General features: G+C 43.8%; 2 protein-coding genes across 2 annotated transcripts in view; one reads left to right on the top strand and one right to left on the bottom strand.

Annotated features, from left to right (window-relative positions):
• The window catches only part of rbpjb (recombination signal binding protein for immunoglobulin kappa J region b), a 46,206-nt gene extending 34,354 nt beyond the window's left edge, over positions 1-11,852 (top strand). Inside the window, exons 3-11 of the mRNA XM_041965023.1 lie at positions 2,660-2,755; positions 5,531-5,696; positions 5,965-6,139; positions 6,677-6,814; positions 7,091-7,203; positions 7,780-7,920; positions 8,228-8,383; positions 8,509-8,612; positions 9,978-11,852. Coding sequence (XP_041820957.1) covers positions 2,660-2,755; positions 5,531-5,696; positions 5,965-6,139; positions 6,677-6,814; positions 7,091-7,203; positions 7,780-7,920; positions 8,228-8,383; positions 8,509-8,612; positions 9,978-10,302 — 1,414 coding nt within the window. The 3' untranslated portion in view covers positions 10,303-11,852. The remainder of the gene's footprint in view (positions 1-2,659; positions 2,756-5,530; positions 5,697-5,964; positions 6,140-6,676; positions 6,815-7,090; positions 7,204-7,779; positions 7,921-8,227; positions 8,384-8,508; positions 8,613-9,977) is intronic.
• A 3,552-nt stretch (positions 11,853-15,404) lies between these two features.
• cckar (cholecystokinin A receptor) lies at positions 15,405-24,445 on the bottom strand. The gene is made up of 5 exons (XM_041964896.1): positions 24,023-24,445; positions 23,226-23,477; positions 19,414-19,675; positions 18,819-18,946; positions 15,405-18,125 (listed from the first exon to the last, which is right to left on the bottom strand). The coding sequence occupies exons 1-5, from the start codon at positions 24,147-24,149 to the stop codon at positions 17,524-17,526; spliced, it is 1,371 nt and encodes a 456-aa protein (XP_041820830.1). The 5' UTR covers positions 24,150-24,445; the 3' UTR covers positions 15,405-17,523.
• Positions 24,446-25,993: the final 1,548 nt, after the last annotated feature.

Below are 25,993 nucleotides of genomic sequence, written 5' to 3'. Positions count from 1 at the left end.
AATCTCTTGAAGTCTTGATTTCGCCCTGAATTCCCCCGTCTCTCTCATTTTTCCCCCACACGTTAACCCTCACCCTGCCCTATATGTAACATTCTGTGTGTAGTCCTTCCAGTGTTTTATTGTGGTGATGCTATTCTCACAGTAAGTAATATATTCAAACCCAAAATGGCGTGATTTTTATGGCTGCAGCGTTGCGTCAGATGGGAATGTTTTAGATGTCCTATGCGTCATTTTATACACATTTCCCCAAAATTCAGCCTGACATATTTGGTGTCTTTGTAAACCCTGGGTTCCCCACTAGAATTTAATATAAAGTTCTGCGGGTTCAAACAATGCTTGGCTACGTGACACAAGTTTGTAAAGATGGACCCACCACTGGGTTTATGTTTCTCATTTGATCCCAGGATATTCAGTTTCACTTGATTGTTGCCACATGTTGGGGCATCTTTGTTATCTATTCAGAGGTTATTAAGAGGTGGCTGTGAAGTGGATAGCCGTGCCTAAGAGGGCATTGCAGATGACAATACATTAAGAATGACTGTGAAAGCTTAATCTTCTGTTGAGGCTTTTCTGTCTTGATGGGGGGGATGGTCTCTCCCCAACTTAGCCACAGTGGTCTGGAATGGTTTGATGAGAAGTGAAACAGTGTTAACCACAAGCCAAGCCTGTCGCACGAAGCCTACCCAACACTACTGTGAGATTCTGGTGTCATCAAATAACTATGCTGCAATGTTTTTGAATATTTCTTCACAGCCCTGGCCCCAGCGAAAGATCACATTAATTATGGAGCCAGAGGTTTGTGGCCGATTCAGTTTTTAGCTTTTTGAAGAGATTGGTAGAAGAGAGGTGATAACTGGAGTTTGCAAGGTGGCGTTGAAATGGGAAGATTATTAATTAGCAGCGTACTTGGGGATAAATGGGATAGATTGTGGAACTGAATTGTCTTGGAAATATATTTAAAAAAGAAGACTTATTGATTAATCTGTCACTTATTGCCTTGAATAATAAATTTGTTTTTCAGAAAACACTGAAAAATTGTGTTTAGTGCCATATATAACAGAATGTAATGTTTTTAACAACTGCGTTAAGGTGCCTTAGTGATTAAGATGTAATCTGTGAACCGCAATGTCTCTCCATGTTTCCTCTTAACTGTTTATATCTGATAAAGATTAATTTCCTGCCAGTCCACTTATCATTTCAAGGCTAATATGAATATGCATGCATACAGGCCGTGTATAAGTGCGTGTGAGCGTATGTGTGTGTGTGTTGTTTAATCTGTGATGTCACCCTTCCTGCAAGTCGTGCAGGTCACAGGCATCATCAGAGGTGTCATGTGACGTGCTCCGCAGGCCTGACATCAGCAGGTTTGGACTGTGTGCTCCATATAATCAATCAGAGCTGCGAGCTCCGGAGTCTCCCTGAGGTTATTGTGTCTGTATCTGACACTGGGGAGTGTATCATTCACTGAAGCCCACAGGAAGGTTATGTCATTTAATGTAAACACGAGAGAAAGAAGTGACTTTAGCACGTCCTTGCAAATAGGACGTAGTTGTTTGAGTTGAACGAGTTTGGCTCGAGTTCTCTGCACCTTTTTTTTTCCTGGCTTGATTTTAAAAAAAGAAATAATTTCCTCCATGTGGTGTGTAAATGGTATCAGATTGCGTCGGATCAGTTAAATGGCGTCAAATGTTTGGAATTCAAGAATCGCACCTCCGTCATTTTCAGTCACACTTGCCGGATAAACAACGGAGCGTAAATGTTTGTTGTTGTGAGACTCAAATTGCAGCTTTCATCCGGAAAAATTATTGTCTCATTGCACGATGAAGTGAGAAAGAACACATTTCCCAGTCCTTTATGAAATGGACAAACCAAAATCCCTCTCAGCCTTCCTCCTCCTCCTCCTCTACCACACACACACACTGTGATGGGGCCCTTTGCTTTTCATAACAAAGGCCCTGTCTAATCCGAGCATGCAGCCCAGTATTGCTTTGTGTGTGTGTGTGTGTGTGTGTGTCTGAGCCGTGTCAGGTGTCACTGACATCTGTGCATGTGCGCTGATTGGGTCAGGGTGTGTTAATGTCCGCGCATAGGATGCATCTAAATTGCGCATCGAAGCCTCCGATCTCTGACCTCTTGCTTTTCAGCTCAGCATGAGCTCTACTGGTCTCCCAAATATTAAAATAATTCTGGCCTTGTTTGTGTAAAGGAGGTGGGTGGGTGGGTGGGGGAGGCTTTGGCGGAGTTGACAGAAGTAATTGGAGCGCGGACCTTGCAACATTTTGACACGGGATGAGGAATCTTTGCTGGTGAGCTCAGCTCTGTTGTTTTTGTTTTTTCAGCTCTGTTGTTTTCTTTTTTCCCTCTCTTTCACCCCGTCAGCCCCTACTCTTCCTCGTCCCCCCCCGCTCTCCCTTCCCTGTCCCTCTGAGGTGGTCATTAACGGTTCAGCATGTGTGTTTCCGTACATTCTCATTGCATACTTCACACTTTTGTTCAGTGTTTTTATCCGGCTACACTAAAGAGCTGCAGTGATGCCCCCGCAGCGACCCCCTGCTTCAGCTTTGAGTTTCAACACGCGCAGCGTCACTTCACCTCCCCGACTGGATCACAAAATGGCCTGTTAATGAATATCTCTTCTCTGTTTTCTCTCATGTTGCAGAGAAGCGATGAGGAATTACCTGAAGGAGCGAGGTGACCAAACTGTCATGATCCTGCACGCAAAAGTTGCACAGAAATCCTACGGCAATGAGAAAAGGTGAGCGGAACCAGCAGCTTCTCCACGTTTATCAATGTTCCCCCCCGGCTTCGATGATTATTGGACGCTGCTGGATTTGAGAAAATAAAATAAGATGGTTTTTGGAGGTTTAAGAGATTTCTAGGTGGAAAATGCACCCATTTTTATCAGCATGTCTAATCTCTCTGGATCTCTATCCTGTGTAGGATTAACACCTCACAACCACGAGACGGATCTGGAGGAATAATTCATCATTTTGGGAAAATATGCATATTTGCTTTCTTTTTTGACACTTCGCTCATGTCTGTGTGATAAATATGAAGCTATAGCCAAAAGCCAGTTACTTTGTTTTGCATAAAGACAGGAAACAGGAGGAAGCAGCTAGCCTAGCTCGATCGGAAGTTAACATAATCCACCTTCTGCGCAAAAGCTGCATTGTAATAATGCTAAGTTTTAGGTTTAGGAGGGTGTAGTGGGGTTAAGTGCTAGACTGTTTCTTGGCCTGGAGCATCTTAGCTCTTTACAAACTTTATGCTAAGCTAAGCTAAAAGGCTACTGGCTGTAGCCTTACACATGTATGAGAGCAGTGTCAGTATTCTTATATAACTCCCAATATGTTGAACTATTCCTTTAAAGTTAAAGAAAATACGTTTTTATATATTTGAATTTGTCTCACTGCAATTCTTACTCCTTTTTTTGTTGTTTTTCTTCCAAATAAGAAGTAAAAAGTCACTTGTGTAAATGTGCCAACGTTTTTATGATGAATGATGTTTATGAAGCCTTTAGACACACTGACCTATTGTTTAGTGCACTGATTGCAAACAGCTCAGCTTTAAAGGGAGTCATTAGCGTCATGTAGAACCACAAACCGGGCCTCTCTAATCCTTGTCCACCTTTGAGAAGTGGACCCCTTCAATTCAAGGGTTTACAGACTGGTAACGCACGTCACTCAGGGGCCTCTCAGGCCGAGGGAGTGAATGAAAACGCACATTCCTGCTCGCCTCCGTGTGGCGTTGGCACTGCGACCCTTCCGACCTGCCGTGTCAGACGAGGTCAGAGGAGGAAATGAGTGGCGACCTCCTGTGCGAGGCCACGTTCAGGTGAAGGCTGCAGAGAGGCTCCTGGGGGAACGTACCGGTGGAACCTTGGGGCATTTAGGTGTAGGGGGTCAAGGACGAGTGCATGCAGGTCTCAGAGGTTCACAGTTAAGCTGTCTTGCTTTGTTGTAATTTCCATGCGAGTGCAGCGTGATCGCTGGCTGTTGCAACCCCAGCTCTTTTTTTTTCTTCTCTCTTTTCTGCTCTCTTGAACTCTGCAGCTCATATTTTCTTCCTTAAACCCTTCCTGTAACTCTGCCTCTCACCTTTCTACCTCTCACTCTCAAACTTTTTATAGCTTTTTCCTTCCCCGCCTCTCCCCCCGCAGCCCCTCTTGCTCATTATGCAACTCTCTTCTGTGCTCCATCCTCCGCCTGTTTTCTTGGCCCGAGCAGCCAGCGCTGCTTGCGATCTCATCAGGCCTATCTCTTGGTAAATCAGCCTGTCGCGGGCCAACTCCGAGACACCTCAGAGAGTTGGAGGAGAAAGGTGGAGGAGAGGGGTTGAGCCTGAGATGAATTCCTCAGATAAAGTCTAGCTGTCTGCTCCAGTTTAAGTGACACCTTGCGAGGCAAATGGCAGTGAGAGGAAGTGTTAAAACACTGTTGTCACATGTATTCTTGTGCAGGTTCAGGATCAGTGTTGCTGGCGTGTGAGTTGCTCAGTGACATGCCAGTGCAGGGCTTACATTTGGGTGCTCGGTGAAAACCGCAGTATCTGTAACCAATAAACAGTCTAGCAGGATCACAGACAAGTGTTTGAATGAGTCTGTTTAGTCAGTCCCAAAGGGGGATTTCTGCTGTATTACAGTCACATATACAAAGTCAGGTTTCTTCCCCTTCCTCGCCGTCCCCTGCCTGCAAAGCCCGACGGTGCTCATGCTGTTCGTGTCTGTCTGGCACCTCTGATTACTTCTCTGTGTACCATAATAAGGGGAGCCCAAAAAAAAAAAAAAGTGGGCGCATGGAGAATTCAAATGTGCCGTCTCCCTCTTTCTAGCTGCCTCTTTCTGTCTGCTCTTTTTATAGGAGGTGAAAGTAGACAAACACCCACAGAGACAGACGCTGGTGTTGCGAAATGGGTCGCTTTCCCGTTCCACACTGACGCACATGAGTTTATTTGAAGTGCGCTGCTTCAGCGATGAGTTGGTTTCACATTCGCTTAAAGTCATCATTTTTCTTAATGGAGTTCTGTAGTTGATGAGAGAAAGTATTTTGAGGGAGGAGGGAAGGGAAAGTTTGAAATCCTGAAATGGAAAAAAGTGACCTTTTTCTGGAAATTCTGGTTTGCATTTATTTCAGCAGATCAGTTTCATGCTGGACTGCTCATGTTAACATCTGCTAAATTAGGCTCAACAGCTTGAGGACAGAGTATTTAGTTCAATTATACATAACAGCATGTTGATAAAGGTTTCTGACTGTCTTGCTGAAGCTTTAGTACAGGCCTGCCCTCTTCTGGCGTAAATTAAGAGATGCACATAGTTCAGTTTGTGCTGTTTAAACAGGTGTTACACTTGTTTTTGCTGACGTTTTTTCAACCAGACAGTACAGAGTTTACAGTAACAGGCTCAAATGTTAGTTATAGGAGCAGAAAGGGTCACACACTTTTATGTATGTGATGCAGGATTTCTTAAGTGAATATCAGATAGTTTTGCAGGATTTCAGTCAACTAATCCCTAAACATATGCACACGCCTCCAGGTTCTTCTGCCCTCCTCCCTGCGTTTACCTGATGGGCAGCGGCTGGAAGAAAAAGAAGGAGCAGATGGAGCGAGACGGCTGCTCCGAGCAGGAGTCGCAGCCTTGTGCCTTCATCGGCATCGGCAACAGCGACCAAGAAATGCAACAGCTTAACTTAGAGGGAAAGGTACAACACATGCACACACACCTTCATTAAAATATGCAGCTTCTCATAAGAGGTTGCCATAGTGACACACATCGCCTCCAGGCACTTTGCAGTAATAATACAAGACGTCTGTGTCCGGTGCATTTGAAGGTTGGGACAAATGCAGCAGATGTATCATATATCTTCGTATTTAAAGCTATTTTTAAGAAAAATGGCACAGAATCAGCTCATGTGATCTCATGTGTTCTGTTTTCTTTCCTTTCCCCGCCTCTCCCTCCGCCCCCTCCAGAATTATTGCACAGCCAAAACCTTGTACATATCCGACTCCGACAAGAGAAAGCACTTCATGTTGTCTGTCAAGATGTTCTACGGCAACAGTGCTGACATCGGTGTCTTCCTCAGCAAGAGGATCAAAGTCATCTCCAAGCCCTCCAAAAAGAAGCAGTCCCTCAAAAACGCAGACTGTAAGTTTGTGCTTGGCGGTTTTTTGTCAGTTATTTGTGCCATTTGCTCTTAAACTTGTTTGTCAGTAGCTTTTTGATACACACACCAACACAACTACAACTAAAGAAATAAGAAAAAGGAAAAAATAAAGGATAAAAAGAGGAAAAACTGAATTAAACTGTAAAACTGAAATTCACTTTTTTCTTGTTTTGTTCTTATGCGTTTTATTCCATTTATTCTCTCTTCTTTTATTTATTAATTGCACTTAATTTATTTTTTTAGCACTAAAATGTTTTAATCTTAATTTTCTTTTGTCAAGCAACTTTTGTTTTAAAAGGTGCTGTAACAATACTTCATGATTATAAATATCCTAATGACTTCCAACCACTAGAGGGCAGTGTAGCTTCACCTGAGTGTCCTCTAACCCAGTTCTGCCACATGCGGCACACCTGTAGTTTGCGCCTCACCTCCTCTGTTAACACCGCTGACCTATGAGCAACGCGTCATGTTTCGGGCCGTTGTGTAACCTGCCCATCTGCGCTCATGTTTGTCCACAGTGTGCATCGCATCAGGGACCAAGGTGGCGCTGTTCAACCGGCTGCGGTCCCAAACAGTCAGCACGCGCTACCTGCACGTCGAGGGCGGCAACTTTCACGCCAGCTCCCAGCAGTGGGGCGCCTTTTACATCCACCTGTGTAAGCCTCACACTGCAGTACAAACAGAACAAATGGATTCAGAGAAGCCTCAGATTATAGAGGCTCAGCATGAGTAAAGTGAAGAACTCGGTCTGACAGTGTGTCACTTTGTCTTCATGTTTGTTGTAAATGTAACCCACGCTGTATTATAGTAATTACACAGCTGATTTCTCACAGACAATGAAAGTGATTGATGGCCTTAATGTGGGTTTGCGGCATAGAAGATGTTGAGGCTGGTGGGCGGCTGACTGCTTCTTTCTTCCCCTGCGTTTTCAGTGGATGACGAGGAGTCAGAAGGAGAAGAGTTCACTGTGAGAGACGGTTACATCCACTACGGCCAGACGGTGAAGCTGGTTTGCTCCGTCACCGGCATGGCCCTGCCCAGACTGGTAAACAGAAACGCTGCATTTGAGATCAGAACAGAAATTGAAACTTGAATGATCCCAGTGGGGGCAGCTGGTTCATCACAGCAGCCACTAAGAGAATAAAAGACGGAAAAATGACATCAAGTCAGGAAAATCTTCATTTGAAAAGTCTTTATTTTGTCCTTAATTCGACAGTTTGTCCTCTATATTATGTGCAGTAGTATTTGTTAGTGTGGCAATGGATGCAAGCTAACGGTTTCCAGTCTTTATGTTAAGCTAAGCTAACCATCTCCTAGCTTTTTCATAGACAGATATGATAGTGGTATCAATCTTTATCTTATCTAACTCAAGAAAAAGAACAAATAAGTGTATTTCCTAAAATGTTGAACTATTCCTTTCACATAAAGTAACATGAAGGTTTTGTTTGACCGAAGAACGTTTTCCTGACAGTCATCTTCACGTCTCTTTCTAATCGTCCACTTGTGAAATCCTTGTTATCGCCCTTGAATTTCTTCCATGTTTCCTTTCTCCCACCCCTCACATTCTCCCATCTGTCTCCCGGCTGACTCATCTCTCTCTCTCCCCGTCTCTTCCTGTCAGATCATCCGCAAAGTGGACAAGCAGACGGCGCTGCTGGACGCCGACGACCCCGTCTCCCAGCTCCACAAGTGTGCCTTCTACCTGAAGGACACAGAACGCATGTACCTGTGCCTTTCCCAAGAAAGGATCATCCAGTTTCAAGTGAGTGACTCACCCCCAGAATCCTCTCGCATCCTCCGTCCCTTCACATGTTCCGCGTCAGCCCAGGGCCGAGGTCACTTCACCCTCACATCTCGTCTTATACCACCTGCACATGATCGAGGATGATTGCTAAAGCCGTCAGAAATGAGCAGTGAAATGTGCGGATGTAATGCGGCCATTTTTTCACTCATTTAGATGATTTTAAAACCAAAGATTGATCTCTTTAGGAATCTTGTTTGGCTGTAATTGTTAGCAGCTATTTCCACCCTTCGTGCGCATTAAGGTCATGTCTTCCCCCTTCTGCCAGGCCACTCCATGCCCAAAGGAACCAAACAAGGAGATGATCAACGACGGCGCCTCCTGGACAATCATCAGCACAGACAAGGCTGAATACACTTTCTACGAGGGCATGGGCCCCGTCCACTCGCCTGTCACCCCCGTGCCTGTGGTAGAGAGCTTACAGGTACACACCGAAAAGATGCTAAACAGAACATTTCAGCTTTCTTTGTGCTTTTACGGCCCACATTCCTGAACATAAATCTGCTCACAGTGCAGCTTTTACATCCTTTAAATCCTCTTTGTCTGCAGCTAAACGGCGGTGGCGACGTCGCCATGCTGGAGCTGACGGGACAGAACTTCACTCCAAATCTGCGGGTCTGGTTCGGAGACGTCGAGGCTGAGACCATGTACAGGTATGTCTTTGCTTCACTTTCGTCTTTCGTGTAAATGTTCTTTTGCAATGTTTTCTCCCCTTCCATATAAACTTGCTCTTTCCATTTCTTCTTACAATGAGATCAGTTGTCTGCACCAGACTAGCTAGAATTTGTCTTTTGCCCTATTAGCATGCAAATAGTCCATTACAGCTAATTTCAGGATTTATCACACACACAAGTTTAATGAATACGATGGTGACGCGAATACGTCCGTTTCGTGATTTGAATTAATAAAAGCTTTCCAAACGCTCTCTGTCAGCCTCAGTGCTGCAGATCCTGTGAACGCCTAATGGCACAACTGCCTCGCGCAAGAAGTAAATGCTCATGTCAGCTTTTAGAGATTTTAGCTGGTGTTAAATCATGTGGGTCGAGTCGTATAATGTCCGTCCTTCAGCAGAGAGTGACCCAAAAGCGTTTTAAGAGCCAAGGTACTGCGGTGTTATGCCCTTGTAAAATGCCATAGCTTTAGCTTTTCCTCTGTCATGTTTTACAGACTGATCAGGTTTTATGTGTTTATCAGAACCACCCGGCGAGCATTAAGTCGCAGACAGCGGAGGAGCGTGATTACCACTGTCTGTGACGCAGTGGGGCCTCCCTGACTGCAGTCACGTCTCTTATTTATTTATTCACGATTACGTTTTGGAGCACTTTGGCCTTTTTTGACAGGAAAATGAAGGAAGAGAGACACATATTACGACACTTTCTGACAAGAATGAGCTTATAGAAAAATTTTGATTCAGTGTGATGAAGTGAGTTGTTTCATCAGGGATTTAATTTGCTTGATTATCAACAAACATTCTCGTCTTGTTATTTGAACCATAAACAGTTTCTCAATTGGTTTTCTACACAATTAAATCTGTCACATATGTGATATTGTGCCCTAAAGGCACACAACATGACAGTCTTTTATCCTTTCCTTTTCCTTTACTCCTTAACATTTGTAAGGACGCGTGTCTCTGAATTTTTCAGATAAAAATGTTTTTTGTTATGAAAATCTGCAACATGACTGTCAGACTCTGTTTCTTTAAGGCTCTTCCTTATGTATATAACAATTCATTTCATTATCAGTTAATCCGCCAATAATTTTCTTGATTAAGATGATCCTTTGGTCTATAAAATGTCAGGAAATAGTGAAAAATGGTTTGTTTTGTGCAGCCAATAGTCCAAAACCCAAATATTATTGATGAATTATCACATAAGACACTAGAATCAGGGAATGTTTTCAGTGATTTTTCGTCTATGAAAACAGTGCAGTCATTTGTTTTGATGATGTGCTGTTGTAGTGCATCCTGAATAAAAGCACGCTGAAAGCATCGGCTGACTCTAGCGTCACTCTCTCTGCAGGTGTGCGGAGAGCATGCTGTGCGTGGTGCCCGACATCTCCGCCTTCCGCGAGGGCTGGCGCTGGGTGCGGCAGCCCGTCCAGGTGCCCGTCACGCTTGTGAGGAACGACGGCATCATCTACTCCACCACACTGACCTTCACCTACACGCCGGAGCCCGGGCCGCGGCCACACTGCAGCGCCGCCGGGGCCATCCTGCGGGCCGGAAACTCCAGCCTGCTCAGCAACAGCAGCCAGGAGGCCGGCCCCGGCGTCTACGGCCCCAACAGCACCTCCAACGCGGGCGTCACATCCTCATCCTCCACCGCCGCAGCTGTGGTCTCCTAACGCACACAGGGGGCCACTCAATACGATATGCCTTGAGAGCAAATGTACCACAAGGTATATGAAGACTATGGGAAATAATAAACAAAAACTGACTCACTCTGAAGTGCTGCGTATTAATTTTGGATACAAAGAAGCTGAAGTGGAAGAAATTTGGCGGGAGAACGGAGCGAACACGTGGGGGAATCCGAAGGAGGAGGTGACATCACCACGTTGTCGGCCAACGGGAATAAGCGAAAGTGCTCCTTGATGCGCCCCCTCTCCTGTGGTTACTTTAGGGACCTGCCTATCCAGTTCTGGTGTTTTGGAATGAGTGAAGTTCCTGCAGGCTCAGAGCACCAGCACCTTTCTACGGCTGCGAGGACGGACGCCACAACAACAATACATCCACCAAGTACAAAAAAATGAAAAAAAAAATCCTCTTGAAAGTATATTTTTTGTGCCTCCTCCCCCCAACCTCCCTCCCACCACTTGTTTTATAATTATTCCTTTTTTGTTTTGTGTTACTTCTTCAGTCGTGGTTTCCTAAAGGGGGCTGGATGTGTTGTTGTTGGAGGGAGCGCGAGGATGCAGAGGGACTCACATAAAACGTGACGATAACATAGTTTTTATGGACCAAGGATCTTGTATAAGCTTTAGTAAAGGTACATTTTTCTCCATACCTTTTTTGTATTAAACATATAGTACACTTTTGTTACCAAATAGTTTCTATTCTTCCTCTGAGCTTGGGCTTTGTTTTCCCCCTTTTGAGGTCCAAAATCCCACCCTGTATGTGATTGCGACCTTACTACAAACGCCTGCTTTTTCAGTCTTTGGATTGAATCTTTTTTTTTGTTTTGATACTCTTTGCTTCTTCTGTTGGGGGGGAAAAAAACAAATCTGAAGTCTGGGTTGTTTATTTACACAAGCGAAGGTTGTTTTTTTTTTTTTTTTTTAATTGGGGAAAAACCTCAGAGGGCCTATGTTTTATCATTGGTTTTTATGAAGTCTTTAAAAAGAAAAGCTTTAAGCAACGCCTCTGCCTTGCCTGCAATACTCTATGTGCGCTATGTCTCCTTTGGAAAGTATACACATCAGTACATCTCACATGGAGCCATAGCAACATTTGCAGAATCCATCAAAAACTAGACTTCCATGGTTACGAAATCAAGTCAGTTTGTCATTTTCAAACTAATGTAACAAGCGTAGTCACTTAAAAAGGATAGCCTTAGTACTGTATATTCTTACTGTGTACACAAGCAAACCGGTCACATATCTAATATCCTGTATCTGTCGCTCTATTGGTCACTGTCAGCGTATCGGATAATGTAGTGAAACGTGTCTCTCAACACCCAGCGAGGTGTCTTCCAGTGTGTGCTGTAGTTCTGGTGGCATTTAACTCCCAGCGGGGTTTTTTGTTTTGTTTTTTCCAAAAAAACAAAAAACAAAAAACAAAAAAAAAAAAAGATGGACACTTTTCAATTTGATGTGGCCTTACTGATACCTTCAATTCCCAAAAAACAAAAAAAAAAAAACAAACAAACAAAAAAAAAAAACTTCACCTTTTTTTCTTATCTGCTGTTTACTCACCTTGGAAGAACCTTTGCATAGCACAAAAACAAGCTAATGCCTCGCTTCTTATCACGGGAGCTCTGCTGTTTCCAGCTCACTGCTGCGGCTCCAGAACCACGTCGCCATGCAAAGCAGCCTTCCGACGGATCTCTCCGCCTTCATTTTTGGCGTACAAGTACAACAAGCCCGTTTTTTATTCTCACGCGGTGCCCGGCACCTTCTCACTTTTGGTACAAAGTCTCATGAGCGCTGTAAGCTCTTTTCAGCCTTTTTTTTTTTGTAAAAACAAATCTCCTGTGGTTTAATATCTTTGCAGAAACAAGCGTGTGTACATTGAGTAGTTGCACTCACCTGTGTTCATGGCGACTGCGTCTCCTGTCGGAGTATAAAGGCCTTCTAAGTGTGTATTATTGAAGATGTGCATTTCCAAACATAACAGCAATATTGTACAGGTCATTTCATCGTCTTTGTCCGCCTGAGCACTAGATCACCAGCCAGCAAATACGTGTGTGAGGGTGAGTGAGTGAGTGTGTGTGTGTGTGTGTGTGTGTGTGACTGTCATATGTAGTTGCTGTAATGGAATATTGAGTCAGACTCGCTCCATTTCAAAGTGTGCTCCAACTGCTCTCGGAAAAAAAACAACAACAACAACAAAAAAAGGAAAACCTTGAGGATTCACTGGGTTTTTCTGTCTTCCACCAGGATCCAAATGTCTGATAATCGTGGAGAAACATTCAAAGGCAATACTTGTGATTTTAGTATTACAGTACAACTGTAAACACTTCCGGGGAAAAAAAGAACAACGATACTGTAACTTGAATGTCTGCTTAATGAAGTATTTCTGAACTTTTCTTACAAACAAACCCTTGAAATAGGAACAAAAAAGGATTCGCTTGCACCCCCTTTCCAATGTAAAAAAGATAAAAGTTAAGTTATACCCCCCTCCTCCTCCTCTCACTTCGCCACCCTTGCCCACCTGTCAGTCATTAATGTTAAATGTTTTATATTGTAATATTGATATTTTTTAAATTATTGGTACAAAGTCTCCCCTTGTCTTACGTCAACACACACACACACACAAAAAAAAATAAGAAAAGTGCATTATTGCCCGTGCTGCCTAGGTTGGCCTGGGAGTGTTTTTTTTTTTTTTTTAAAGAGGCCACTTCCTGTCTTTCCTGGAAACCGTCGAGGAGTTGGTGCTGCAGCGGTGGTGTAGCGTCCAAACCCGGATATCTTTGCGCTTCTTCGCACTGAGCTCTTGCGACGAGCCGCGGGCCAACCCGAACCCTTTACTCTGCAGGATGGAGGTCGCGAAATCTTAACTGTAGATTTTTAACTTGAGTGTTTTTTCTATGTTTACTAGCTCTAAATCCAGCGAGTTTTTTAACATAGCCTCAGCATTATCATCACACCCCCCCGCCTCCCAACCCCCCCCCCCCTCCCTTGAGCTCGGATATTTTTGGGTTTTTGTTTACATGCCGAGTCGCCTCTCCAGGCCAACCACCCCTGGCTCCTCTTCGTCGCCTCACGCGAGTCTGAACGGAGCAGCTTTGTCACATTCGCTCGAACTGGTAAAAGGGGGTGATGCATGCTTCTTTTTTTTTCTTTTTTTTCCCAAAAAGAAAATGTGTCGCCTTGACAATCCCAGCTGGTTTACAGTTGATTTTTTTCTCTTCGAACGCCTGGAGTTTCAAGAGAGAGGGAGGAATACAGAATAACTTGATAACACGCCTCACACGTAAAGGGGACGAACTGTAAAAAGCAGTCAAAAAAAATAATGTTACATGCCTTCTTTAAAGACGCACGCTGTATTAACCTGGCGACAAAGATCTCACTAGCGATGCTTTTACAAAATATCTTAACCGGTTTCTTTCTCTTCGTGTGTCTGGTCATACTTGTTTTGCTCTTCCAAAAGCAGCTGTTCTTGTGTTTGTTTGTTTGTTTGTTTGTTTTTTATAATGAGCTCTGAACAATGTATGTATCCTCTAATATGCCAAATGTCTTTTTATAATGTAGTTTTCATGCACTGCTAAACAAAACAGGGCAGAGTGAGAGGCAGCTTTAAACAAATATTAAAAAAAAAAAAAAAAAGGAGTGTGGAGCCCTTCTCTGTCGCACTCAGCCTTACTTCTCCTTAAGACTATTTGGCTGTTTGCACTACAGAGCGCTAACCGTTCTTTTTCTCTCACACATTTCATCCTCACTCTTCATCGCTCATGTTTATGTATGTACATTTGGAGTCCCCTCCCCCACCCACCACCACCACCACCACTCTTTTCTTTTTAACATGCGGCCTGTTGTTGCTTAGCTTTGCTACAGTTGGATCACTTTTTTTTGTCGTCATTTCCTCCTCCTCTCCTTTCCTCTCCTCCACGTCCTTTCACTATCTTTCACTCTCACTGTATCTGTGTATTATTCTAGTAAATGGTAAGCAGAGGTGTCATTGTGGTAGTATACTCAGTGCTCAAAGGGTTGCTGATGGTAGAAACCTGTGCCGTTTGTAACATTTAGCAATAACGTCAAAACAAAGGGGACGGTTTTTTGATAACATACGTTAGTTTGTTTTTTGTACATATTGCAGCTCCAGGTCATGCTCAAAATCTGTATGTCATTAAAAGAAGAAAAAAAAACGAGAAAAAAAACTTGCAATATTGGCATAAAAATGAGAAATAAAAAAGTGATATAAAATCTCACTTTGTGTTGTTTTTAATCACCAGACGTGCGAGCATTTGGTTGTTTCTTTTTTTACACTTTACTCCAATTAATTCAGGTTTGAGCCAAAAGAGTACAAATGAATAACCCAGACTTGTGTTTCTTTTATGCAAAGAATAAACATTTTCTCGAGCAGTTTTCCTCCCCGGTGACAGCTGAGCGTCTCCCAGCGGCCGCAGGGTGATGGAGGTCAGGCCTTTGGGCGTCCACCAAGCCCAAATGGAGCTCTTATCCCTGGGAAGGAGTCCCAGCAGACTCCCCCTTCTTCTTTCCGCCACTTGTCTGCTCCCTAATGCCCTCTGTCCTTTAGATCCACTTTCATTAAAGCCGTTAAAAGCTCCAAGTTACTCTGCCCCAAGTCTTTGCCGAAGAAGCTGCACACTCAAGGTCTTAATATGGTCAACCAGACGTCGGTTATGCGGGGATGGGTTGTGTCTGTACATAAAAAGAACACAATGCCATTCCCAGAACTGCTGTCAGACGTACATAAGGAGCCTGTGAAGTCACTGGGATTACATTCAATTATGTGCCCGCAGGTTTAACAGGACTTCCAACAAATAGGCACATTATCATGCGGTTACAACTCAGATTCCAAAAAAAGTTAGGACGCTGCGTAGGAGACGAATAAAACTGATAATCTGCGAATCCTCAGCTGAAAACAGTACAAAGACAATATATTTAATGTTTGACCTCATCAGCTTCATTGATTTCTGTAAATATCTGCTTATTCTGAGTTTGGTTCCAGCAACATGTTTCAAGCAACTGGGAAACGCTCGAAAAACACCTGTTTGGATCATTCCACAGGTAAACAGGTTGATCGGTAACAGGTGATAGCATCATGATTGGGTATGAAAGGAGCATCCTGGAAAGGCTCAGTCTTTCACAAGCAAGGATGGAGCGAGGTTCACCGCTTTGTGAACACATGATTGGATAAAGGATGTTACTACATGAGCTCAGGAACACTTAAAACTGTTTCTACAGCGTCCCAGCTCTTTTTGAATCTGGGTTGTGAACGAAATCGTAAAAGCAAAAATCTCCTAAAATGCAAGAGTAAAAATTTCCACGACAATGCTGAGGTCATACAACAATTGTGATACGAGGAAACAAAATGAGAACACGTTGCTACATTGACGCTGCTAAATTTAGCAGCGTGAATCAGTGGAAATCAGTTAAGTAACGCTGTGAGTTCAGTCTCTGAAGAAGAGGTGATACAGGTGTTCAGAGTCCCACCAAATGATAAGGCCTCTCTCCAGTTCCCGTAGCACACACAGTACAACCCCTCTAGGCTCACAAACACACACACACACACACACACACAGAGTGGGTCAAGGACGAAAGCAGAACTGTATGTGCACTGGATGGTTGTTTTGAAGCCGCCGAGTACACTTACGCTGCTGCGCGACAGGCGTGTTTCTGACCCTCCAGCATCGAAAAGAAATGAGAGGACCGTGCCGGGACTGTTCACGTTTCATCCAATTTCCTTCAAGCCGTGAACAGTTTACAGTACTTCCGGGCGGCCGTTCGTTTGAAATCAGGCACAGAAAGTCAATTGTTTCACGCAGCGAGTAGCTTATCTTAGCATACGGAGCGTTAGCACACAACCAGGAACAATGTACCGTTTTTAACACCTCTGTTTGAGTAAGGATTAAACAAACCAGATGCAAAGTGTGAAACGATTGTCTCTGGAAGCTGGACTCAGTAGCATTTGACAGGCTAGCTGCTTCCCTCCTGCTGCGCCTCGCTAATCGCTAAGCTAACGACCTCCCAGCACCATGTCAAAGGATTTATGTAGGAAAATGACAGCACATTAAAAGCTAAAACATGCATGTTGGTGAATTTTTCATGATTTGTTCGTAAAGTTCAGTCTTGATCTGTCTCACCTCAAGGTCTATTTAGCAGCTGTTTAAGAGCTTTTGATCACTTCACATGATCTTCATCAGCACATTGGACGTTGTCACTGAAGAGTAAATTTGCAAATTCTCCTTGTTTCTTCTAACTTTAAAGACTTCAGTTCAAAGTCTCAAAATTGGACCATCTCCATGACAACGAGGCAAACTGTGCTGACGAGGATGAGATGCGATCTGTTTGCCGCACTTGACGTGAGATTCTCCTGTTTGAGACCTGATCCTGTCATGCAGCGTAATCCTTCTGGTGCCGATTGTGGTTTCGGCGTCAACGGTCACACCACCGTTCATAAGTTTGGAATCACCCGTTAGCTGATTTTCCAGCTGCGCTAACTTGCTAACTAACTAACTGAAGCAACGTGCCTGCTAATTCCAGCTTTTTAGAGGCATCGTGGTGCACTTGACACTGAAACAGGAAGTCGTTCCTATTCAATTTTTTTTGTATTCTTTTTACTACTGTCTGGTGACCTCTCATGTTCTAGTTTAACTGTAAACCTCTCACTTGTCAGTCTAGTTGCACAGCATTCTGTTCTCCACGAACAAAGCATTCCAACTTTCTACGATCAAAAGCATGTAGACCGTTCAGACGTATGCTGCAGAATAATCCTTTCAGCCCCACAATCAAGCTTTTGTTGCAGGTGATTCCAAACTTTTGAGCAGCCGTGTGCATAATGCAGCTACCATTACATACATGGAGAACTGCGGTTAACTACATTAACTGGTATTCAGCTTCATAAAAACACTCCTTTGCTGTCTCAGACTTGAGGCCCTTCGAGGCTTTGTATGACCGGGCGTCCGCCCTGGATGCTGCAGGCGTTTGGGAAACATCTGGACGTGAGGGCGCTGAATTTACACCGCCCAAGCTCCACAGTCGCTGACGGCTGCACCCGCGTCTCGTCACGCTCCGAGCCAAAGCAATGTAGCTGCTCATAAGCTAGTCCTATGAGTGAGGGTTTTATGTTAAGACAACACAGCACAGATTCCCTTCAAGTGTTTGCAGTCAGGCCACAGCTCTTCCACACACACACACACACACACACACACACATCAGTCCATCTTAAGTCAGCTCACTCCAGGCGGATGCACGGATGCCGGTGTAGGTGAAGCGTGTGCTGGCTCCGCTCGGCGGGGTATGACCATTCTGCTCAGCGGCCTTCGGCCCCGCTCTTGATCTGCCCACTTCCCCTTTCGCCGTTCCGATTCCGGCTGACCTCGCCAAGCCGCCGTTCCCCCCGCCGCTGCCGCCACTCCTCAGGCAGCTGCAGCAGGTGAACGTGGCCAGCATGCCCTGGCGGAAGCGCTTGTTCATGAAGCAGTAAATGATGGGGTTGACGCAGGCCGAGGTGTACGACAGCAGGTGGATGAAGGAGATGGGCGCGCCCGTCAGGCGGTAGGCCGAGCGCCGGTCGAAAGCCTGCCATGCGTTGACCACGAAAACGGGAGTCCAGCACAGGAAAAAGAGGAAGACGATGACGAGGAGCATGCGGATCACGCGCTTCTTGGCCATCAGGTTGGCTGTGGAGCTGCCGCTGCACACGCGGCCCACCTTGGCCTTGCTGCTGGAGTTGGCGAAGCTGCCGGTGCTCTTCTTTTTAGACGGTTGCATGTAGCAGCCGTCGCTGTCGCCGGGCTTGATGCTGCCAGTGCTTGATTGTCTGTCTGTCAGGGGGGAGAGCGTGAAAAGAAAAACAACAGTGTGTCAGAGCATTTAAAAAAATGGCAGCAAAGCCCTCATGATTTGGAAAGTTGGGGTCAAACAGAAGACTTTCCTAAAAGCCGGGATCCATTTCCAGGAGACTGACGGTGAAAATCATCATGTGACATGTCAGGTTACAGGATAAGTCTGGTGATTTCTGCATTTTTCTGAATATCATACAAGAAATTATCAAATTTGACAATGAACTAATCCTGCTGACAAGTGCTGTCTGTGCACTCATTCCTCTGTGCCACAAACTGCCATTTTTGTCCAAAAACAATTGAAAACACACCAAGAAGACACAAATGAACATGCACTGGGTGTCATGCTCCATTCCGTTTTAGTACTACAGTCATGACCACTGTCTCATGAACACCATCTATCCTGCTGCTGTAAACACACACTAGAAAATTGAATTTTCTAAAAGTAGTCCCAAACAAATGCACCTTGTTATTTAGCTTTTTTTTTTTTTTTCCAAAATGCAACTTTACACTTCTGATGCATTTTTAAAGGTGTACATCTTCAGTGGAAACCAGTGAAATCTGAGCTGAGTGCCACAGACAGGTAAGGGAAGTTGAGGACTAAGAAATAGAACGATAAAAAAAAGATCAGAATAATGCCTGCTTTGGATCACTTGCTCTTTTTTATTGCCATACCTCTGCTAGATTTCCTGTTGGACAGCTCAAACTTGATGCCCCGGTAGAGCTCCAGGGAAATTAGTCCGTAAGCTGTCATCATGACGATGCCGGGGATGAGGAAGAGCAGCAGCAACAGGGACACATACCTGCGAGGGACGGATTTAGCGGAGCTGAGTAGCCTAGATGCAAACGGGCATTTGTTGTGTCTAATTTGAATCAACACCAGAGCCAAATTGCTTTGCTAAATTTAGAAACCTCTGCCTTTCAGTCTGAACTAATATCATCATGACAACATGGTAGCGATAATGTAAATACACTTTTAATCCGGCCTGGAGAAGCGCTTTTTTTGTGTGTTTTTGACAAATTGTCTTTATTATCAGAAATGATTTTACACTACGTGCTTTTACTTTGAAGGGTCAGGTCCGTGTCATGCCTGAGGATTTCCCCCAGAGGTCGTCTCTCATCAGCAGCACAAAAAATCGATAAAAGGGCCATCTGAAATTAGCCACGGGCTACTTTAGCCGCCACACAATCTGAGTGCATCTGAGTGTGAAGACGCCCTGGTGGGACAGTGAAGGGACGACGCTCCCCGATGCACTTATTTTCAGCTCACCACGACTGCTGGATGACGTCGTTGGGCCACACCAGGCGACACATGTGCCCCGTGCTGTTGTTGCGGCGGGTGAAGGGCTTGAGGGTGCTGGAAATGGGGTAGGGCAGCATCAAGATGAAGGACACCACCCAGGTGGCGGTGATGACCTTGGCGGCGTGGGATTTGGTCTGCCACGTCCTGGAGGACAGGGGGTTGCAAATGGCGCTGTAGCGCTCCAGGGAGATGGCCACCAGGTTGAATGTGGAAACACTTACTGAGACACCTGCACAGGTCAGAAAAGCCAAAAATCAATCACGCTGGTCAGTGTCAGCTCTGATTGGCTGAACATCTCACAAAGGCTCATAAATCTGTCACGTTTAATCTTGAACACTAAAGCTATAATGTACACCAAGTATGAAACTGCAGCCTGATGATCGTTAGCTTAGCTTGGCATAAAGCCTGGAATCAGGGGGAAACAGCTAGCATGGCTCCAGCTGACTGTAGCAACATCTAGCAACCAGCTCACTAATTACCACGTTAGCTTATATCTTGCCTCACTATTTTAGACAAACATCCCTGTTTCCAACCTTTTTGCTAAGATAAGCTAAACAGCTGCTAGCTTTACTTATGAGAATAGTATGTTCTCATCTAACAATCAAAATGTTGAACTATTCCTACACCTACCAGCTCTACTAATGCTAACAAAAAACAAAAAAAAAAAACAGTTTTTTAAAGCAACGTAATGTGGTGGTATTACACACAGTGGTTACGCTAAGCTAACCAGCTGCTGGCTTTAGCATCATAGTGCGACCATATCTGTGCACGAAAGTGAATGTTTTAGGGGGTGTACTCAGACATATAACCCCCATCTGAGTTAGACCAGAAGATTTATACCATTCTCTAAATAGCCAGCAGCCGGTTAGCTTATCTTAACTACCAAAAACCACAAAATCTTTTTACACTATTTTGTATGGACTGGACAAACAAGATGTTGGGTGTTAAACATTAAGCTCTACAGCTGCTAGTTGGTTTATTTTTACCTTTTGGACAGAGCCCAGCTAGCTATTTCCAGTCTTTATGCTAAGCTAAGCTAACTGGCTTCCTGCTGTAGATTCATACTTAATGGAAAGAGTGAGAGTGGAGAGCGGTATCAATCCTGTCATCAGACTCTCAGTGGAAAAGAGAATTAGGTGGATTTCCCAAAGAGGGACTACACACCCACAGCATGTCACCGTGGTGACTGTAGCCCATGTGACGCCGCGGCACATCAATGTGTCGTCACATTAAATTTAACTGCCGAGTGGTGACAGAGCACATCCTGCACTGTCTGTTCAGCAGAACAGCGCTAAAACACTCACTAACAATAACAGGGGGAGCTATAAATACGTTCAAAGTATCGCTGCGAGTGCAGTCCGAGAGGAGCGAGACATAAACAGATCAACATGTGGGCGAATGAGGCGAGAGCCCTGTGCGACAGCGCTCTGATCTCACCACGGCTAAATGCAGCAACAGGAAGTTAAGAAGAAGAATGATTTCCTGGCGGAGCTGTAATTGGATGAAAATGAATTATTAGTAAGCGTGCACTATCTGCAATGATTGCACCTTATTACCAAGCTCCCATCAGAGGCTTTCTGAGAGGTCGCAGGAGGAACCACGAGCAGGTTGAAGCCGAGGTAGAGCTGATTCACTCCCCTGATGTGACTGACTCATCTCGCTTGAAGCTGTCAAGCTGCCATTGATTATCTCAGAAATCGTGTGGAAGTAATTTAAATTTAAATGAATAATATAAAAATGTACAAAGCGATGAATCCTTTTGTTTCTGAATCTTGTGCTTCTGTCTAAACTTGCTGATTGAAAGCTCTAAAAAGCCATCAAAAAGTGGACAGAATATTTAGCGACTGGCTGGCATGGACGAAGGAAGTAGGGATGCTGAGGGGGCTGCAACACCCCCCTAAAATCAGATGCCGCTTTCATGTCCTTCTCCATTCTTAACTGGGCTTCTGAACTCCTATTTATTGCAAGAAACATCCGTTGTTCATCTTTAATATTTATTCGCTGATAATATGGCAACATCCCCACCCATTTCCAACCCCGATTCATGCAACACATTGAGGTGTTTTAGGGAGTTTGGCGCCATTTTAAGCCAATCAAAGACATCAGCTCACTGATCCAGAGAGTTCAGTCCAGCCAGAGGACATGAGGTAACTGCAGCTACGACCACTGTACAGTGACACATACTGGCCATTAGCACAGCAGGATTGTGATTTAGTTATAGATCCAGATTATGAAATATATATCTGGGAGCTGGAGCTTGCTCTAATTTACTGAGGTTTATATTAACTTAATGATGTTTAAGTGTACCGTGCTCCTCCAAGTGAACAGAAATCAATCAATCAATGGAAGTAATTTGTCAGATGTAATCATTTAGGATAAAACCATGAAGCCTGATGGTTCATCAGTGAAGTGTATGAGCTGCACTGCAGACTGGAGTCTCTGCACAGTGACCAGCAGAGTGACATCACACGGTGGCGGGTTGAATGGCGTCGGCACGTTTTTAGTGTTCCTGCCCGTGCCGTTGCCGTGGCTGCTTCCACTTACAGTATTATTGGATGTAAATGATGGCAACCTTACAAATGAATGTTATATAGACAGAGTTTTCTCTCAGCAGCCCCAACTCTGACTGCGTCGTGGTGGAGCCTTTAGCACTAAAGAGCTACATATTTCCCTCAGGAGGCAGTGGAGACCAAAAACAGAGTCAGACTCCTACGGAACCACAATGTTGCCCCCTCATAGCTTTAAAAGGAAAGTCCATTATCAGTCTTTGTTCTTGTAGGTTCAAGTTTCCACTTCCACAGAATCCTGCATGGACACCCACGTCTTTAACACCGAATCAGAGTGAGGAACTTCCAACCTTTAGCAGGTGAATGTGAAAACCTTTGCTATCAAACTCTGCATGCGTCATTCTGCACACGTGAGGCTCAAACATCCAAGTGAGGAATCAATAAGCAAAACCCATTTTTTGAGGAGAGTTGATTTAAAGCTCTGGCGCCCTCCGTTATTATGGTCCCACACTGATTGGATATAGATTTGCTCATATCCAGTTGTTACCCATATCACTCTTTACGCTATCCATCATTCCCCAAGACCCTGTAATTATTAATTATTCCGCTAATTATTATGATTGAATCCACTGTGGAGTAGAGCAGGAAACGACAGCTGATGATAAATATAGTTGCAGGAAAAACAGAAGTGTTGCTGCACGTATGGCTTCAGGTAAATCTGCACTTTCTGACAACATGTTTCCTTTGACCGGAGCTGTTTTTAGCTCATTTTTAGCTCATTAAACCACCAGGAGCATTTCAGCATGCAGGGAAATGAACCTTGCGCAGGACACGGCCTGAGATGACTTCAATGATCCTCTCTCTGACATATAATGCAGTCACCAGTGCAATAATAATAATAAATAAATAAATAAATAATAATAATAAAATTTTATTGCACACAACTTTATCATATTTTAATCAAATTTGGATGCAAATTGAACAAATTTGCCAATTTCTCCATAATGATGAAATCATTTGCCATAATATATTTTTTTAAACTGGATTTCAACATTATGGCAATGTTTGGGGTGGTTGTTGGTGTTTTCATACAATATCAAATGATTATTAATTATTCACTTTCTTTTGGGGGGTAAATCAGTTATAGAAAATGTTCAAATGAACTTTAAAAGAAGAATTATGACCAGGAATAGACAATAATGAAATTATGTCACAATTCAAAGAAAACAACTCGCCCAAATAAAGAAAATCTGGCATCAGCGTTCCACTCACCCATGAAGTACATGACCAGCTTGCACATCCCGTTGCCGAAGATGAAGTCCCTCATGAGGTTGGGGATGAGGGTGAAGGGGATGCAGACCAGGGAGACCATCAGGTCGCTAACGGACAGGGACAGCAGGAACAGGTTGGTGACGGTCCTCATGCGCCGGTTCCTCACCAGGACGGTGATGATGAGGCCGTTGCCCAGCACGCTGAGGAGGAAGATGAGGCTGTAGAGGACGATCCGCACCGTCTGGTTGATATCTGAGACGCAGTGGCAGGAGACGCATGGGCACACACGCACTGTCAGTGCTATTTTGACTCACTCTCTCATTCACTCTTTCACACCCTGTCTCTTTATATTATTAAATATTCCTAAAATAGTCATATATTAGCTTGCATGTGCAGAATAATTTTTAATCTCTTGGAGAAGCGTCATAATAAGCCCGAATGGAGTTTTTCTCATGTTGCATCCACCCTCTTGGCTCTTAACCATAGAATGGGCCATTCAGTTCTCCATCCTGTTGCCATTGTGTGTATAATGTCATATTTGTTCACTTGACATACGCAGAAGTAGTGAACAGTGACAACATATGTCAGCATTAACATACACACAGGGCCTGAGCCATATGCGTAATGCGCGCTGACGCAAAAAATGCCCAAGGCGCTCACTGCTTTGGTCAAAACTGGAGAGAACTGAGTGCATTTGGAATAAAAGCAGCATCATTTCTGAACAAAACGATGAACTATTCGACAAGGTGTTCCACATCATTCGGTGCAACACAAAATAGATAAATTCACTGTACTACCTTTAGGTTCAGATGAGGGCTCCTGCTCGCTCTCGCACTCCGAAATATTCTTGAATCCAAAATTGCATAAAATCTTGTTCAGGTCGGTTGAGTTAATGAGCACGTCGTGTATTGTAAACGTCTCCATTTGGCTTTCTCTCGTGTAGCCTCAAGTGAAATCAGTCATAGGAACAGCATTCGTCATGCTCTTAGGAGAAAAGACTGAAAAAAAATCACTCCAAAGGATGAGATGTATGAAAATTTTGTATTTTCCCTCAGCCGAATTGAGAAATGATAATTGTAATGATACTATCAGTTGTCTCTACAAGTTTCCGTGCGCTCCCAGCCTGGTGCGCTGCGCTCTGCTGCTGCTCAGCATTTCTGACATGTGGACGAGTCACATTCTTGAGCGCTCAGCCCGCCTTTATGAGTCTGTGCAAGTCAGCACCCCCCTCCTTTTTTCTATTTTTCATAAAGCAGCCAGTCATAAATCATTGCAGTAATAGAGATGCTGCACGGCTTTAAGTAGGATATATTGTGCGCACCGAGTATGAGTCTTTATTAACATCTGAAATATTTCTAATTCTCCGGATCACTTACAGCAGAGGAAATATTAAGAGCTAAAAGTCAAGACGCATAAGTGGAATTAAATGCATCTAAAATGTCAGCCGGGTTCCGCACTGCATCGACTGTAGGCGATCTGCGTCCGCGGCTCCCTGACCCGTTTCCGAGCATGATATTGCCTGCTGTGGCGTTTCACGTGAACATGTCAGCGGCAATATGGAAGCCCATTGACTCATGCTGTAATTGTTCTGATGGGTGGAGAGATGGGCTGTCATTAGTGCCCGAACGACTTGGAGTCAGTCACGTGTTGAGCTGCAGTGAATATTGTCTGACTCCAAACAAAAAGCAAACAAAGTAGTGTCACTGCTCCCTGGACTCCTGAAGAAATGAAGCAGTTCACGTGTGAGAGAAGCAGTTGGTCATCTTTTACGCCTATTATGAAAAAAAAAAGTCACAATGTAACTTCACAAAATAAACTTGAACAAAATTCAACTACCTTGAGTAACTTACATCACTAAGAAAAAAACCCACTGACATAACGAATTTTCACAACAAAAACACCTTAATTGCCTTAATTGAAGCATTCTGAGTCTTAACTTAAGTAAAAGTAGAAATATCTTACCAGAATGCTAAAATAATGCAGTGCAAGTAAAAGTCGTTATTCTGCATAATAAATTATCCTGGTCAGATAGGCCCACATGATCGTACGTTACTGGATTGTCAGAACTGATGCATTATGTATAAGCAGTCTGTTGAGGTGGCACTATATTAAAGAGTTCATATAGTGTTTAATAGAATAGAAAAAACCTAATTTTCTGTCACAGAGTAACAAAAAATTCCTTTGACAGGGCTCAGCAATCAATAAATGCACATTTGAAACATTAAAGAACACACGTAGAATCGACTAATAGCTGAGACTAAAGTGAGGAAAGCACTGTTAAACAGGTCAGAGTACAGAGAGTATTTTCATCTGTTCAAGTTGATCAATGCATTATTGGGTACAGTGTATCATAGTTTATAATCCGATCGTACAAAAATCACATTACTTAAACTGTTAGGTAAAAGTAGTGAAGTAAAAAGTACAGTTTTGACTAACTGAAATTTAGTGTAAAGTGACATAAGATTTTAATGTGTCTGCGCTTAAGGACTTGAGTAAATGTACTCAGTTACAAACGCCCCACTGATATTCATCAGGGAAATGTTTCAAATGTGATTGTATGTGTGAAAAGTGTGTATTTTTTGTGTTTTTTCACACATGTTTATTTCAGTTCTTTTCTAACGTGGGGAAATAAAAGAGGAATGATAACAAGAAGACAAAATGAGATTTAAATTGAACACCCTTTCATATCGCCCTGATGTATCATCGGAACAAAGATTTTTCAGCTCGGAACCAAAGTGTCTGGTTCTTGTTTCCTCGGCACACGCGCC

The sequence above is a fragment of the Chelmon rostratus genome, chromosome 23, assembly GCF_017976325.1.
Source record: "Chelmon rostratus isolate fCheRos1 chromosome 23, fCheRos1.pri, whole genome shotgun sequence".
Taxonomy (NCBI): Eukaryota; Metazoa; Chordata; class Actinopteri; order Chaetodontiformes; family Chaetodontidae; genus Chelmon; species Chelmon rostratus.
This window is presented reverse-complemented; position numbering and strand designations above follow the sequence as displayed.